Source organism: Calonectris borealis, chromosome Z (assembly GCF_964195595.1).
Source record: "Calonectris borealis chromosome Z, bCalBor7.hap1.2, whole genome shotgun sequence".
Classification (NCBI taxonomy): domain Eukaryota; kingdom Metazoa; phylum Chordata; class Aves; order Procellariiformes; family Procellariidae; genus Calonectris; species Calonectris borealis.
Window position 1 is genome coordinate 41,724,004 of NC_134352.1, and position 13,716 is coordinate 41,737,719.

Consider the following 13,716-nt stretch of genomic DNA (forward strand, 5'->3'; position numbering starts at 1 on the left):
TTCAGTCACTTCTGCTTTAAAGACACTTTTCTACTTCCCATTTTAAATAAGTTGGGTCACAAATACTACACTCCATTTTATAACAGCTGTTAGCCATTCCCAGATAGGGTTGCATTTTAATAACTGATTACAGTTAGTAATATGATTTAGGATGCCTATTTGATAAAAGTCCCAAGTGGAAAAAACACAGACCAAAAAGCCAAGTTATCTGTACACACTGGAATTTAAGTGTTTATTTAAAAAGTAAACCTTTGAGCACATTGCAATTTAAAAAAAAAAAAAAACGAAAAATACAAAGAAGAATCTATTAGATTAAGCAGTCAAAAGCCAGCAATATTACAAGCTGTTTACATACCAACATTTACATTAATTTAAAACAAGTGGCATGTCACCAACATGTAAAACATACTTCAAAAGTTTAAAAAAATTGAGTTGACTTTTGAAGAATACAAGTCTACCACATGTGTGAACATGGGTTTGGTCATTCAGTTTAAAACCCCTCTTGCACTGAAATGTTCAGTCTTCCAATTATACAAGTGGATAGCTAGCAGCTGTTGCTATTCCACAGTGGTTCTTCCTGTCCTTGGCCATGTAGATATATCCTTTGTCACCCCACTTCTCACCCCAGCTGAAAACAGAAGTAAAGAATTTGTTTTCATATTCAGAAGAGATTTACCCCCAATAAGTGTTTAATTGAAAACTGCTGCCTTCCAACATTTGTTGAGAAAAATGAAGATAGCTGCAGCCAAACTAAAGAGCTTTCCAGCAATTAAATGCATGTTACAGAAGAGGCACCCCAAGCTCACAAAAATAAAGGGTGCAGCCATCCTCTCACTAGGTGGAGACCTTGATGTGCAATCCTGGATTACAGGTGCCTGAAGCTCTGACACTGCTCCTAGCCAACTTTAAGGGAGAACCAATACTGCAAGCAGCATTTGAGGGTGGTGCCCCAGTAATGCTGAGAACATGAGACAAGCTCATGTGATGTGCCCTTTGGCATTAATTTATTGTTTTCCCTCCAACCTAGGAGGTAACTCCATCTTTACAGTTCAAGTGTTACCCTATTTCACACAAGTGAGCAGCACCCTGTTTCCAAAAAAAGCCATTACACCCCCACAACCTGGTTTCCTCCTGCTCCCCTCTGCTCCACCACTTTGAAAATTTACTAGCTTCATGAGCTGTTCCAGCACTGAGTTCCCTTAATTAACTGAAAAAGTAGAAATGAGTTTTGGGCCTACTTTATTAGGCTGCCAAGTAGCATGAGTCGGGTCTAACTTTTGTCATACAATGAAATCTGAGAACAGTCTCCAGATTTTCCACACACAGATTTTAACTACTATTGTCTCCCCATCCCCCACTACAAGTGACAAACTACCTTCCCTTCTCCCCTATCCCCAAAGGGTACAAGGCACAGAGACAGATCTTACCTGTTCTTAACAATCCAGTATTTCTTCCCATCTACATCTTCCCCCTGAAAGCCATATCCTACAACTAGAACACCATGGTCCAGGTCTTCACTGCTGCAGTCTGGTTCATAGTAGATACCTGCAGAGGCGTAAGTTCACATGTGAACAAGCTCATCTGCAGGAAACCCTTCTCCCTCACCAGAAGCTTTGTATATTTCAAATTAATGTTGGGACAGCTTCTTGAGAGTCAGAGAAAGGAGTGATAAGTGAAGTGTATCACGAAAGAAACTGAGGGACAGGTACACATGTATGCAAGAGAAGTATAAAGTGTGGAGAACCTGGACTAGAATTAAAAGGACTCCTGATTATGTCCTATGTCACAAGACCATAGTTGGGTTTTTTTCACCTATTAAACTGAACAGTAATGAATACCAAGTATTCAAAAAAAGAGTTCTCTGCATGCAAGTCACTAATAAATCCTCACCTGATTGATAGAACTGGAATGAAGAGTGGCCTGCATCAATAGCAACAGACACTGGACCCACAGCTGCTACTGCTTTCATGAGAGCTCTTTCATGTCCTTGAGGGATGTCAACAAAGCCAGTATCATTAGCAGCATTGTACTCTGCCTTGTAGCGACAGTCTTCATCATCCTAAATAAAGAAAGCCCTAGTTATTACATAGTTCTCCACTTAACACACAGGTAAGCACAGGAACTACCAGACATTCCGTGACTTTCTTGCCTTGAAAAGAAGGGACTGAAGAGGATTCCAATCGCTTCAGCAGTGCTTTGAAAGGACAAGGGCAGAGGGAGAACACAGAAGCTGCTTTTGAGTTTCTCAAAAGTACAGAAAAAGCAAAGGACAGTGGGGCCCAAAAGGAAAGCTTTACTGGGATGCAAAGGACCATCACATCCCGGAACTCTGCCTTCTTTGGTAGGCAGGACAAATTTGTTTTCAGGGAGGAAAGAAGCCCAGAATGCATTAATGGGCAATGGAAGAGAACCAAGTATTCACTAATTACAAAGCAATCCAGCAACTGCTCATTGAGCCAGCACTTAAAATCCACAATTTTAGTCTGTCATAGTTTGAAAAACTGTACAGATGATTTGGAAGTTAGTCATTTGTATATATGACCTTACATAGAGCATTCATGTATTTTGTGCTTCTTCACTTTTGTTTTTTTTTTTAAAAAAAGGAAGCCTAAACTGTTGGTGCCATAGCCATTTACCTCAGGAGAGAGGCCTAGTTTGAAAGTCAGGCCACGTGAAATTGAAACAGATTGAAGTAAGCACATCCCTCCCTTACCTGTGTGGTAAGATTAGTAACTTAAGTTGCCTCCCCAAAACTAAAGGAACACAGAATACACCTCAGTTGCTTACTTTTTGTATTCAGCAAGTTAGGCACTTCCTATAACCAACTGGGATCTCTGGAAGAGCCAAGATTAGGAAAAAATTGAGATTACAGGATGCAGGTGAACAGGAACCCAAATCCAAAGGCTTCCATGTTGCTCACAACAAATGGCATTGCTATTGCACATTCAGTGAACACAAAATAAGCTGCAAGGAAAGATACTCTGTAGTGAGCAGAACTCCAGGTGGTGAAAAATCCAAACCATGGGCTCTCAAGTGATACCATAATTTACTACTGCTCTTTTGTTCTCTCATGTCTGTAACTTTTGGTAGATCATTAGAGGTATTTTGGAATTCTGCCTATTATCTGCATTCATGCACATTTAGCCCAGAAGTAGAACTTAAGGCATTGCCAACACTTATTGTTAAAAATCAAATCGCACCAGCTGCAAGAATTAGCTGGTCTATGGGTAGCAACCCCATAATAGCTCAGTTATGGGAAGCTGAATTGCACCCCTACAACTAAGTAGCACTGTTGACAAGGGCTAGGTCCTGGTTTGGTGTGTCAACCAAGTTAAGGCATGATGGCTGACAAGAGGGCAGCAATGAGGAGGAGGAATAAAAATATTTGCTCCAGTTTTTCCAACTGTAAAAATCTAGTAAGATTTTTACCTCAAAAACCACTGCAGTATGCGATTCCTACTGGGGCTAGCAGTCATTCTAGTTTTCTTAGGAAAGATGCAACAGGAAGAAGATGTACTGATTACTACTTAGACATCTTCCTTTCTAGGCATGAGTTTCCCAACACATAGTTTGTCCACACAAGAGACGTGACACCTGCAATACAAGTTCAGCTATTATCCTTACCTTTGCAGTGTATGGGTAGGATTCCTCTGAATCAATTCCCCCATTATCCTGCACATACTGGAAAGCCTGGTCCATGAGACCACCATTGCAGCCTTGATTCCCTTCAGGGCGAGAGCAGTCCACCAGATTCTGCTCACTCAGCGAAACAAGTCTGCCAGTTTTTCTGAAGTGCTGCCCTTCAAGAGCCCCTGTTGTGCTGAAAGCCCAGCAAGAGCCACATTGACCCTGAAGCAAGAAATGAAATCCCCAGTTACAAATCCAGACAAATTAGGCAATTATAGTTCCCTTACCACTGATAACACGAAAAAACACAAAAGCCACAAGACCAACTTCAGTTTGACACTCCTAGCATGTACAAGTGAAGATACTACAGCCTTTTCAGTTCTTAGACATTTAGTAAAGAACTCTTAAAGTTCTGTACTAAAAAAAATTCTAATAGTACAGCAATTTTATCAAAATGTCACTTAATTTAGTAAGCTTGCACTAGTCTTCATTAAACAAGTCCACAGTGTTTCTCCTCTATGGAAGCAGAGGTAGCACTGGACCTATAAGTGGTTAAAAATCCACCATCAGAGAATACCTGGTCTTTAACTGGAGTTACATATCCCTTCTCTCTCCAGTCTACTGATCGTGGCGCTTCCAGGAAGCTGGGCTCAAGAAACTGGGATCCTCTGTACTTCCTTTCTGACTTCTTGTGTGTATAGCCATTCATCAGCTGTCTGAACTCCTCAGTTGTCTGAAGAAGATTCAAGACATGCAGTCACCATCTATTACACACCACTGTTTAGAACTGTATGTTTCATGCCTCTATACATACCATGTCACCAAACTGATTCATTCCCAACTTGTAGCTGTGTTTTCCTAATGTGTGATCCAGATTATGGAGTTCAATCATTTTCAGATTCTTCTCCCACACCACTCTCCTCCAGCTTTCCTCTCTCTGAGGGGCCAGAAAACAACATACTTCAAGGAGGCAGTTCAAACAAAGTTCACTTGCACGACAACGTGCTTTGCTATGGCTCGTACACTCGGGCAAACGTAGACTACTCGAACGGGGAGTCTGAAGGCTGTTTAAGAGATGGTCTTTTTGCCACCCTCGTCACAAAACCAGAGAGTACAGTACAGCCGAGTCGATCCACAAACACAGGACAGGGACCGAGGAAGAGGGGGTTATCCTCCCCAAGCGCAGACCACGGCCAGCGTTACAACAAAGCCGACATGACTCAGCTGGCAGGGCCCAGCCGAGCGGAGCCCGCACCCCCGGGCGCTCACCTCGTGGTAGTCCTTCTTGTGCCACGACTTCCACAGCTGCCAGTGGTCGTCCAGATCGGGGTCTACTCTCGGCGCGCCGAAGGCCAGCCCCAGGCAGAGGCAGAGCGTGGTCAGGCACAGGTTCATGCTGGCAGGTCTGCCGGGAGCGGAGGAGCGGCGGTCAGAGGGAGCGAGGCGCAGGCAAGCCACCCGGTGCCTCGCAGCCCTCAGCACGCAGGGGGGTGCCCGACCCGAAACGAGCCTGCTTGCCGGCACGCAGCTGCGGCCCCCGCTTCTTCATAAGCCGATCACGGGGGAGAAAAGCAAACCGCGCACCCCGAAGTCCTCCGGGGCGGACAGGCAGGGAGACTGACCGCCCCCGCCCCCGCCGAGCCTTTCCCGGCGGCCCCATGAACTGACCCGGCCTCTGCCCGTCCCCCTCCGGGGAGCGGAGCCCTCAGCCACGACTGTAAACAAGCTCGGGCGGCGGGGCCAGGACGCGGGGCGGTGGCCGGCAGCCCCCCAGGAAAGCGGCCGGAATGGCGGTCCCTTCCCGGCGGGACGGAGCCGAGGCCGCCCCGCGGGACGCCCGCCGGACGCCCGCCCGCCCCGCGGGACGCCCGCCTCGCAGCCCCCGCCCTGCCCCGCTCACCTCACTCTACCCCGTCCACGATCCTCCCGACTCCCCGGCCCGGCGGCGCTAGGCCCCCGCGGCCTCTCTTTATACCCGCCGCGGCCGTGCCCGCCCCGCCCCGCCGATTGGCGGCCGCGCCGGGCCTCGCCCCGCCGGGCCGCGCCTCCCGCCAGGGCCCGGGCCGCGGCCGAGGGCGGGGGTCGGCGCCGGGGCGGCAAGGCCTGGACGGGGCTGCTCGGTCCGGGGCTGCCCGCGGTCACCCGAGGGGGGTCGGCCGCGCCGCCAGGCGATCAAACCGGGGCAGCCCCAGTGGCCGGGAGCTCCTGAAGGTGCTGTGGGGCCGCCCTGGGGGCATCCCGCACCGCCGGAGCCGTTATGTTGGGCAATGTTTGTCTAAATATTTATTATGAGTGCCGGCAGGCCGGAGATAGTGGCAGCACGCTAAGCTGGTTGGAATTTAACCTAGGGAGGGAGGACCTAAAGCTGGCAACTGGCAGACTAAAGAAAAACAACATCTGGAGAAAAAAGACAAAAGCGGCGGGGTGTTCGCAGTCGCAGGCCCAGCCCAGTCCCCGCGTTCGCGTTGATGGCTCTTGCTCGGGTCAGGTGGGTGAGGCGGCTCCCGTGCTGGGCCCATGGCCTCCAGCCCTGGGCGCCCAGCGGCCTGCCGGGGGCCAGCCGGGCGGGTGTGCGTGCCTCTGCACCCTGTGCCCCCTCAGAGGGGTACGCCAGCCCCTGCCCGGGAGCGCTGCTGCCGTTGCAACCGCGCTGCAGGTTTTGTTAAACACGGCAGGTAGAGCAACTTCCCTGACGCTGGCACTGGGCAGGTATGAGGGAGCATCTCCCACTGGGCAGGGTCCCAGCGGCATGGCGGTTACACTGATACAAGAAAGATTTCCAGGGAAGTCCTTCTTATTCCCCCATTATTTAATATCTGAAAACTGCTTTTTCCTGCCTCTGGACCCAAGCCTAATAAGAGTCAGGTATTTTACCACCAGCGTGGCTAGTGTTTTTATATGTAGCATCCAGTGATACTTACTGAAAAACACCAAGAGTTGCAGCACAGGTGAGAACTTAAAAGATTTATGCATGGACTTGGCCTACATCTAACCAGGGGTAGACAGGCTTTGATTTTTAACAGGGAGCTTGCCTCTAGTAGTAGAATAACTGTGAGAGCTATGCAAGGTTCCCCCTTAAACCCTTGTAAAGCTAGTGTTGCTGATGGCTTTAGCTTGCAAACTTGAAAGCACGTATTTAGAATAAAAAACAGGGTTTGTAGACTGTTGCACAACAGCAAAAAGGAAGAAATCATATGATATGTGCTTCTCCCTTTTTTGATGTCTTAAGACAGACAAGTGTGTCGTCAAAATGAGCAATACATGTTTCCTTACCCAGATTATCCCGGGAGAAGTCTTTGGCCCAAGGAAACGCCACAGAGCCAAATACATAAAGAGAGGTTGGAGGGATTGTCTTGTCTTTTCAAAGTACCCATGTAAGTCTCCTGCCACTGAACTACACAGAAAATATGTAAATACACCCAACAATGGTGCTCCTTGATTAGGCAGTAATTACAAGCAAGCCTTGTAAAACCTCTGAGAAAAGAAGATATTTTAAAGCTGAACTGCTTACTTAAGTGAAAGTTTGCCTATGAACGCTCAGGACTGATCTATCAGGATGGTTTATGTATGTGCAGCCATGCCACTTTGAGCAGGAATGTAAAACATGGGAAGGACTTCTTCAAATAGGACTGCAGCAAATGCACACTGGATGCATTACAATTTTTTGGAATTACTTGCTCATCATTTTAACATTTACTTGCTTTGCAAAGCTGTGTTATCAAATTTCTAGGGGTCTTTGTGGCTGAAATTTCTGAAAGTTCTTATTTTGCCTTAAGTTGTTGTATGGCTAGTGGCTGACTGACCATACAGACATCACGGAAGCATCTTTTGAAAGGAAGAAAAAGAGTGTGACATACACTGCAACAATCAACATTGCATGCTTGCACAAATTAGAATAATCAATAGTGTGTGTAGGTTTGAAAAATTAAGCTAGATATCCTTGTGCTTTCTGTTCAACCATTTGTATTTCCAGTTTCAAGACCAGCCTTTTCTAAGGAAAATGACCCATTTCCTTGTTTGTAAAGGAAAATGAAAATGCATGCACTGAATAACACTATGCATTTGTATCTTTCCAGCATGAAACTTTTCACTACCTAACCAGTTCATATGTAAATGCCTCATGAGAGTTAGATGAACTTCATATAGTTTGACTAACTCATAGTTAGGTTTTTTGTGGGTTTTGTTTTGAGTTGTGCGGGATTTGAAAAGTTTTTACTTAATAGCTTTTTGCTGATATTTTCTGTGCAACGGGTCTTCTCAGTCCTCTTTATGTTAGCTTTGTTCCTGCAATTGTATCTGGTATCAGCTGAGTGCTGAAAGGCTACAATTAAGTTCTCAATGAACTGTGGATGAGGACTTCTTTTCTAAAAGGTCAAGATGTTTAGCTGGCATGACAGGAGGTAAGGTCAAAATTACAGAAGGTCTTGCACCATAAATCACATGTTTGCTGCTCTGTAATGTGCCCTGAGAAGCACCAAGACAAACCAATGCTTTTCCAGATGGTATGAGGTCCTGTCTCTTTGGGGAAGTTACCATGCAGTCAGCTAGCATGTGATACCACTGTGCCACCTCTCCTCATGAATACTGTTAGTGCACGTACACACACCCAAATGCCAGATACCATTTTTACTGAGAAGGCAAGTTCATCCTACAAGTTTATTTAACTACCGTACGTAAGGAAATGTTAACTGAGAGTTTGTTGAAATTCTTGAAGGTGACAGGAATACTTTCACCTTCAGCATGTTGATTTTGGGCTTGCACTGAGTCATAACTGTTGTGTGGGTATATCAATTCCCCAGGTATTTTAGGAAGGAAGCCTGGGAGCCCAGATGCAAGAAACATAAGCATATGCAAGGGAAACCAGCTATGGTCAGAACCCGGTCATCACAAGAGTGCCATTTAGAAACCTGTGAGAGGAAATTGGCCTAGGACTACCTCCAACTCTTGGACGAACATTTCCTCTCCGAGAGTTGTATTGTATTGTCATCAATGTGAAGACTGCCAGCCATGCTGCAGAGACTGTTCACGACTTCAGTCAAGGTAAAAATGCCATACTGCACAGCTACCAGACTTCTCTCTGTCCCAGCACTGTTCCGACTGCTCCTGTCTGTACATCATGACGTGTTCACATGCTAAACTGCAAGCCCAGAATGGTGGCGGTCTGCTGAAGTGAACAGAGGCAGCAGTTAGAGGTAATAACTGGGAAGATACTGCTAGAAATCATTTTCCATCAAACTGTGCAACGTTCTGACACCCTGCTGTAGTCACACCAGTCATAGCAGTCTTTGCTCTATTGAAAACATCTCTGTGGGGACTAGAAACCGTGTGGGGGTCTTGTGCGCAAAGCACCCCTTCCAAGTTAGCAGAGAGAAGGGGTGAAATCAAGAGCTCCTTCAGTTCCTCTGCTTAAAAACTCAACTGAAGCCATGCCATCCAGTCCAGAGGAGACCTAGATAGCCATGCTAATCACAGTAGTCACAGTCCTTTCTGCAATAACCTAGAGATCAAAACTTTGAAGGAAGAAGACCCTTGTCCATTAATTTAAATCTCTCTTTTTTGGAGGGTAACTTTCCAAATTGCTTTGAAAAAAACAGCTTTTGAGGAACCCTATATATGCAAGACTCCAATTATTTTGCCAAAGGCATACCACTCTTAAGATGCAGGAACAACACCTTTTAATAACTGGTCATGTTTCCACTGCGGCAGCCAAAAGATTGCCCATTGCCCTGTAGCTATCTGGCCCTACAAGTTACCAGATGACAGAGGCCATGCATTTCTCAGTAGTCTCAAGAACTTGCAATACAGTGTGTTGCCTCTGTAGTTGGAGGGGTGAACTCAGCATTGATCTCCAGGGAAGCATGTCATCAACATGAAACTCAGCTGCCGCTGCACATCCCAGGTGTGCAGTACAATCCTCCCCCTCTGGAACCAGTTTGCCTTTTTGAATCCAGGATTTCTAAACTTCTTTTGTACTCTTAAATCCTTTTTCTTCTTTGTTCTCCTGGTACAAATGCACAAACGAAAGGGCCAACATGTATCTGCCAGAAAAAGACCCAGAAATCAGAAAAGCAAAGCTCCTTTGTAATGGTAGTTGACTTGCAAAGCTACAGCAGGCTGACAATGTATCGAAAACATCTGTGCAATATGAACAGAATAAGCTGTGTCACACTTAACTGTGACAAGAGTGTGGCACAAGCAGCTCCCACAGACCAGCTATCTCAAGGTAACTCGTGTGCTGTGATCCTTCCCGAAGCAAAAACAAGTGGTTTGTTTGGATGCCATTTCTCCAAACAGCAAAGGAAGGACATTTTATTTAGGCAAGTATCGATTTTTGCATTACTATGAAGACTAAATTCATGATCTTTATTCCTGGAATACAAAAAGCTGAGCTGGCTTACTTAAAAGGCTATGACTGTGAACATGTTTCTTTATATCATGCTAAAGTCCTCTGGCTTAAACCTGGTTTCTATCATTTTACCTTACTACACCATGACTTAAGAATGGACTTCTACAGCAGCATGGTATTAGTCAAGGTGTAACTTAAAGTGTTATGTACCCTCAAATGCAAATTACTGTATTTCATAGCAAGCTTTCACTGACCAACTTTTATTAGATGCTACCCCAAAAAAAAAAAATTTCCAGTCACATATGTACTTCTGTTCAGCCAAACATTGATCCAGTTTAGAAAAGCACAGGTATATTTCAGAGAGCACTGTGATGATTTTACATGCCAGATTCTGGTTTATGTGTAAGAAATGCCAGCGTCATATTTCTGTGTAGGAAAATGAAACCGTAAAAAAACAGGTCAACTTTATTTTCAGAAAAATAATTATGTTTTTCTTCTATTTTACAGTAAAGATTCTTCTTACAGAAAAAAAGCACAGTAAATTTCCAACACCAGAGTGGCGGTTTCGGAAAGATAGGAAGATGTGAGAAGACAATTATAGAATAGGTATCCCTATTCCATCTTAAGAAATGCTACTCACTTTAATACTTACTTTTAGTGCCAGTTTCAGAAAAGTTTTAGGAACTGCAGAGAGTTTTACCTAACTTGATTTGAATATGGCTGGTAAAAAGGCTACCTAAAAAGCATGAGCTGTTTCTCTTCTTTCTTGCAGCTCCATGAAAAGTAACCAGCCTGGGCATTCGTCACCAAAGATCTGAGGTGGCTCTCGAGTTTATGATGTCCCTATGGCATTAACAATGTTCATAAGTACCCACTTAGGAATCTTTGGTTTGGATTCTCCTTAGTAAAAAATCAGATTCAAACTGTGCTTCAGCTGGAGCACCCATAAAGAAGTTAGTTGCATCATTATTAAGGTTAGAAAAAGAAGCAGTGTCTGCGTCAAGGGAACACAGATAGGGTTCTGTGAGTTTTCTGAAGACCTGGGAGATGGCTGGGGAGCAGTGACACAACCCTTCTGAAACACCTCTTTGTTTTCAGCAGTCTTGTGATCTCCCAGAACCATCATTTCCTCACCCGAGTGCCAGATAAGAAACTGAATTCCAGCTTCTCTGATGACCCACAGGAGCAAAGGCAAAGGCGGCTTCGTTTGCATCTCAATGCCTTACCTGGTCACAGGAGTTGGAGATGATGCAAGGGATTGCTTGCCTTGCAAGAAAGACCAGTTGGGGGATCCTAATATCACCACTACTTCAGGGTTAGATTTCCCAAAAGCAGTATTACTTTCCCGTGAGGTTTTCTGATGAAGTTATTTTTGTATGTGTGGAAAAAATGAGTTGTTTTGGTTTCTTTTTTCTTTTACGTTAACTTGTATTATTTTAGAGAGGCTAAATACTGAGTCATACTTGAAGTTAGTTTTGAAGCTTTGACCATGGTGTAACTCACATACTTAAAATTTCAAACCTCAGTTTGATTGATTCCTCATTCTTTACTCAGTGTCTCCTCCTGATTTCTGGTGGATAGTAATTTCTGAGTTTTGGGAGATTTGTGATTTCAAAAGCTAACCTGGGGAAATAGTGGGAGGATGTGGGGAAGTAGCATATTAAATTGCTGATGTAGAAGTTCACAAATACAGAGTAATTTCCACATTGTATTGATGTTTCTCTGAAATTTAAAGGACAATTGTGGTTTTTTCCCTCATACTAAACAGGATATTTCTTTCAATTTTTACACAAAAGTAGTTACTATTTCCTGACTCTCTTAATATAAAATTTTATTTTAACAAGTTGGAAGTTGCAAGTCCTGTCTGCATTGTAAAGTTCCTCTGACCAAGACCAATTTTTTACCACCCATCTCTACTCTGGAGATCACAGTGAAGGCATTTTAACAGAATTTAAAGAAGGCTTTGGGGGAGTATTTAATATACTTTAAACAAATGGTGATCCAAAATTTCTCTTTTGAAACAGAAGTAGTAATAAAGTTCAGAGAAGTATAAGTCTTTAAGTGCTTGATTGCAATGTTTGTGTTTCTGTAAGCTGTTGTAAACAGTTGCAGAGCATGAAAGAAAAATCTGTTTGTCTGTCTCCTGTTGTTCTTGGAGCAGTGGTGTCTAAAGGGCAAGCTGACATGCTGGAAAGCATTTCCCGTGATAAGGTTAGAGACTGCGAGTGATGTGAGGAATTATTTTTAAACTTGAAAGTTACAGGCTGGGCTTCATTAACAGATCATGTGAGGGAAGGTTAAACAAAAGCTGCTTGCAGAAGAGGAGAGAGGCAATTGAAACAATCAAATACTGGTTTAAAGTTTGTTTTCCTGAAAATCAGGTAAGAGGAAAAAGAGATCAGTGCATGTGCTTTTTGGGTAAGAGCAGCGGTGACTCAAAACTGCTGTTATTCCCACAAACGGGAAGACTGAGGCAAAAATCAGCAGTACTACAGTGTTGTGGCCACTGAAATCGAATGAATGACCCGTGGATAGATCACTCTAGGCTCTTCAATACAGAGGTCAGCCATGGTAAATCATAATGCATCTTTTTTCCCTCTTCTGCTACTCAAAATAAATGCAAGGAGTAGCTCGTTTTGGGAATGTGAACGGGTGTGATACAAATCAGTGCAATATGCATTGCCTTGCCTGTCTCTGGGAGTCGGTTGAAGCATACGCAGCCCGTTGAACACCAGGATGCTGGTAATTGCTGTCAGATTTACATAATCATTTCAAATATTTTAATCACTGTTTGATCACTGTGGCAGACACGCACTACACCAGGTCTTTTATAGGACCTTTCTGGCCACCAAGGACCTGCTTGATTGGAATCTTGCCACTATCAGTAGAGAAGAGTTTCTTTTGATCTCTCCCTCTTTGATCACCCTCAACCCGTGGAGTGTCCTAAACGTACACCCTGAAGCTTCAGGACAGCACTGCAAAAGGAAAAGAACTTTGGTGCTGGTTCCTCATGGGATGCAGAAAGTGAGTGTGTGCAAGGGGACATTCATCTGGATGCAAGATGAAGCTGGTTTAGTTAGTGGCCGGCATGAAACAAGGTATTTTAGGAAAGTGTTTCACATCGCAGCAGTGTCTTGATGACTCCATGACAAGGCCATACATAGCGCAGCAGCCTCAGAGCTGAGAGCTGAACGCTGCTTCTCTGACTTGTCTCATGAGCAGCTATTAGCTTATGCAATTTCCTCTTGCTCCATATGGGAACATCCACAGGGATTTCACTAGACCTTACCTTTAGACTTGGAGAAAAGCACAGTGCGTGACTGACACAACATACAATCACTTCTCATCCCCACCACCAGAGTCTTCCTCTGCTCTTATAGTAGGTCACCTCTTGGCGTGTGGTGATGCAGTGCTAGAAAAGTGGGCCGGCTTGGGGTGATTGCTGCGGTGCCTATGGTAGCATGCAGCTGTGCTGGTACCTCTGGTAGGCATCGGGCTGGATTGTGGCCCAGCTGCCTAAAATTTGGGCCTGCTGAAGTCCAAGCCTCACCATTCACATGTCAGCATCCTTTACTAGCAGATTCCTCCCTCCCCCAAGCAGTATTGCTGCAAGTAAGCTGTTTTACGCACTGGCTTGCAACCAACTCATTACCTACAATACCCACGATTTAATGCAAAAATTTGACCTTTGCCCATTGCTGGAAAGGTGGTGATGAAACCCCTTTGCCCAGGCACTGCCCCGA

At 44.8% G+C, this 13,716-nt stretch overlaps 1 protein-coding gene across 1 annotated transcript; it reads right to left on the bottom strand.

Annotated features, from left to right (window-relative positions):
• Positions 1–204: 204 nt before the first annotated feature.
• Positions 205–5,611, bottom strand: CTSL (cathepsin L). The gene is made up of 8 exons (XM_075137709.1): positions 5,528–5,611; positions 4,897–5,032; positions 4,442–4,564; positions 4,205–4,360; positions 3,625–3,849; positions 1,891–2,059; positions 1,428–1,545; positions 205–628 (listed from the first exon to the last, which is right to left on the bottom strand). Exons 2-8 carry the CDS (start codon positions 5,020–5,022, stop codon positions 529–531), a joined length of 1,017 nt encoding a protein of 338 aa, XP_074993810.1. The 5' UTR covers positions 5,023–5,032; positions 5,528–5,611; the 3' UTR covers positions 205–528.
• Between the last annotated feature and the right edge of the window lie 8,105 nt (positions 5,612–13,716).

Bases quoted from the DNA above. Each gene is read 5' to 3' on its own strand.
- CTSL (XM_075137709.1), bottom strand. From the start codon at position 5,022: ATGAACCTGTGCCTGACCACGCTCTGCCTCTGCCTGGGGCTGGCCTTC. The intron at 4,361-4,441 runs GTATGTATAGAG...AATCTTCTTCAG, and splicing joins TGAATCAGTTTGGTGACATG to ACAACTGAGGAGTTCAGACA. The intron at 2,060-3,624 runs GTAAGGATAATA...TTCTTTATTTAG, and splicing joins CCTACCCATACACTGCAAAG to GATGATGAAGACTGTCGCTA.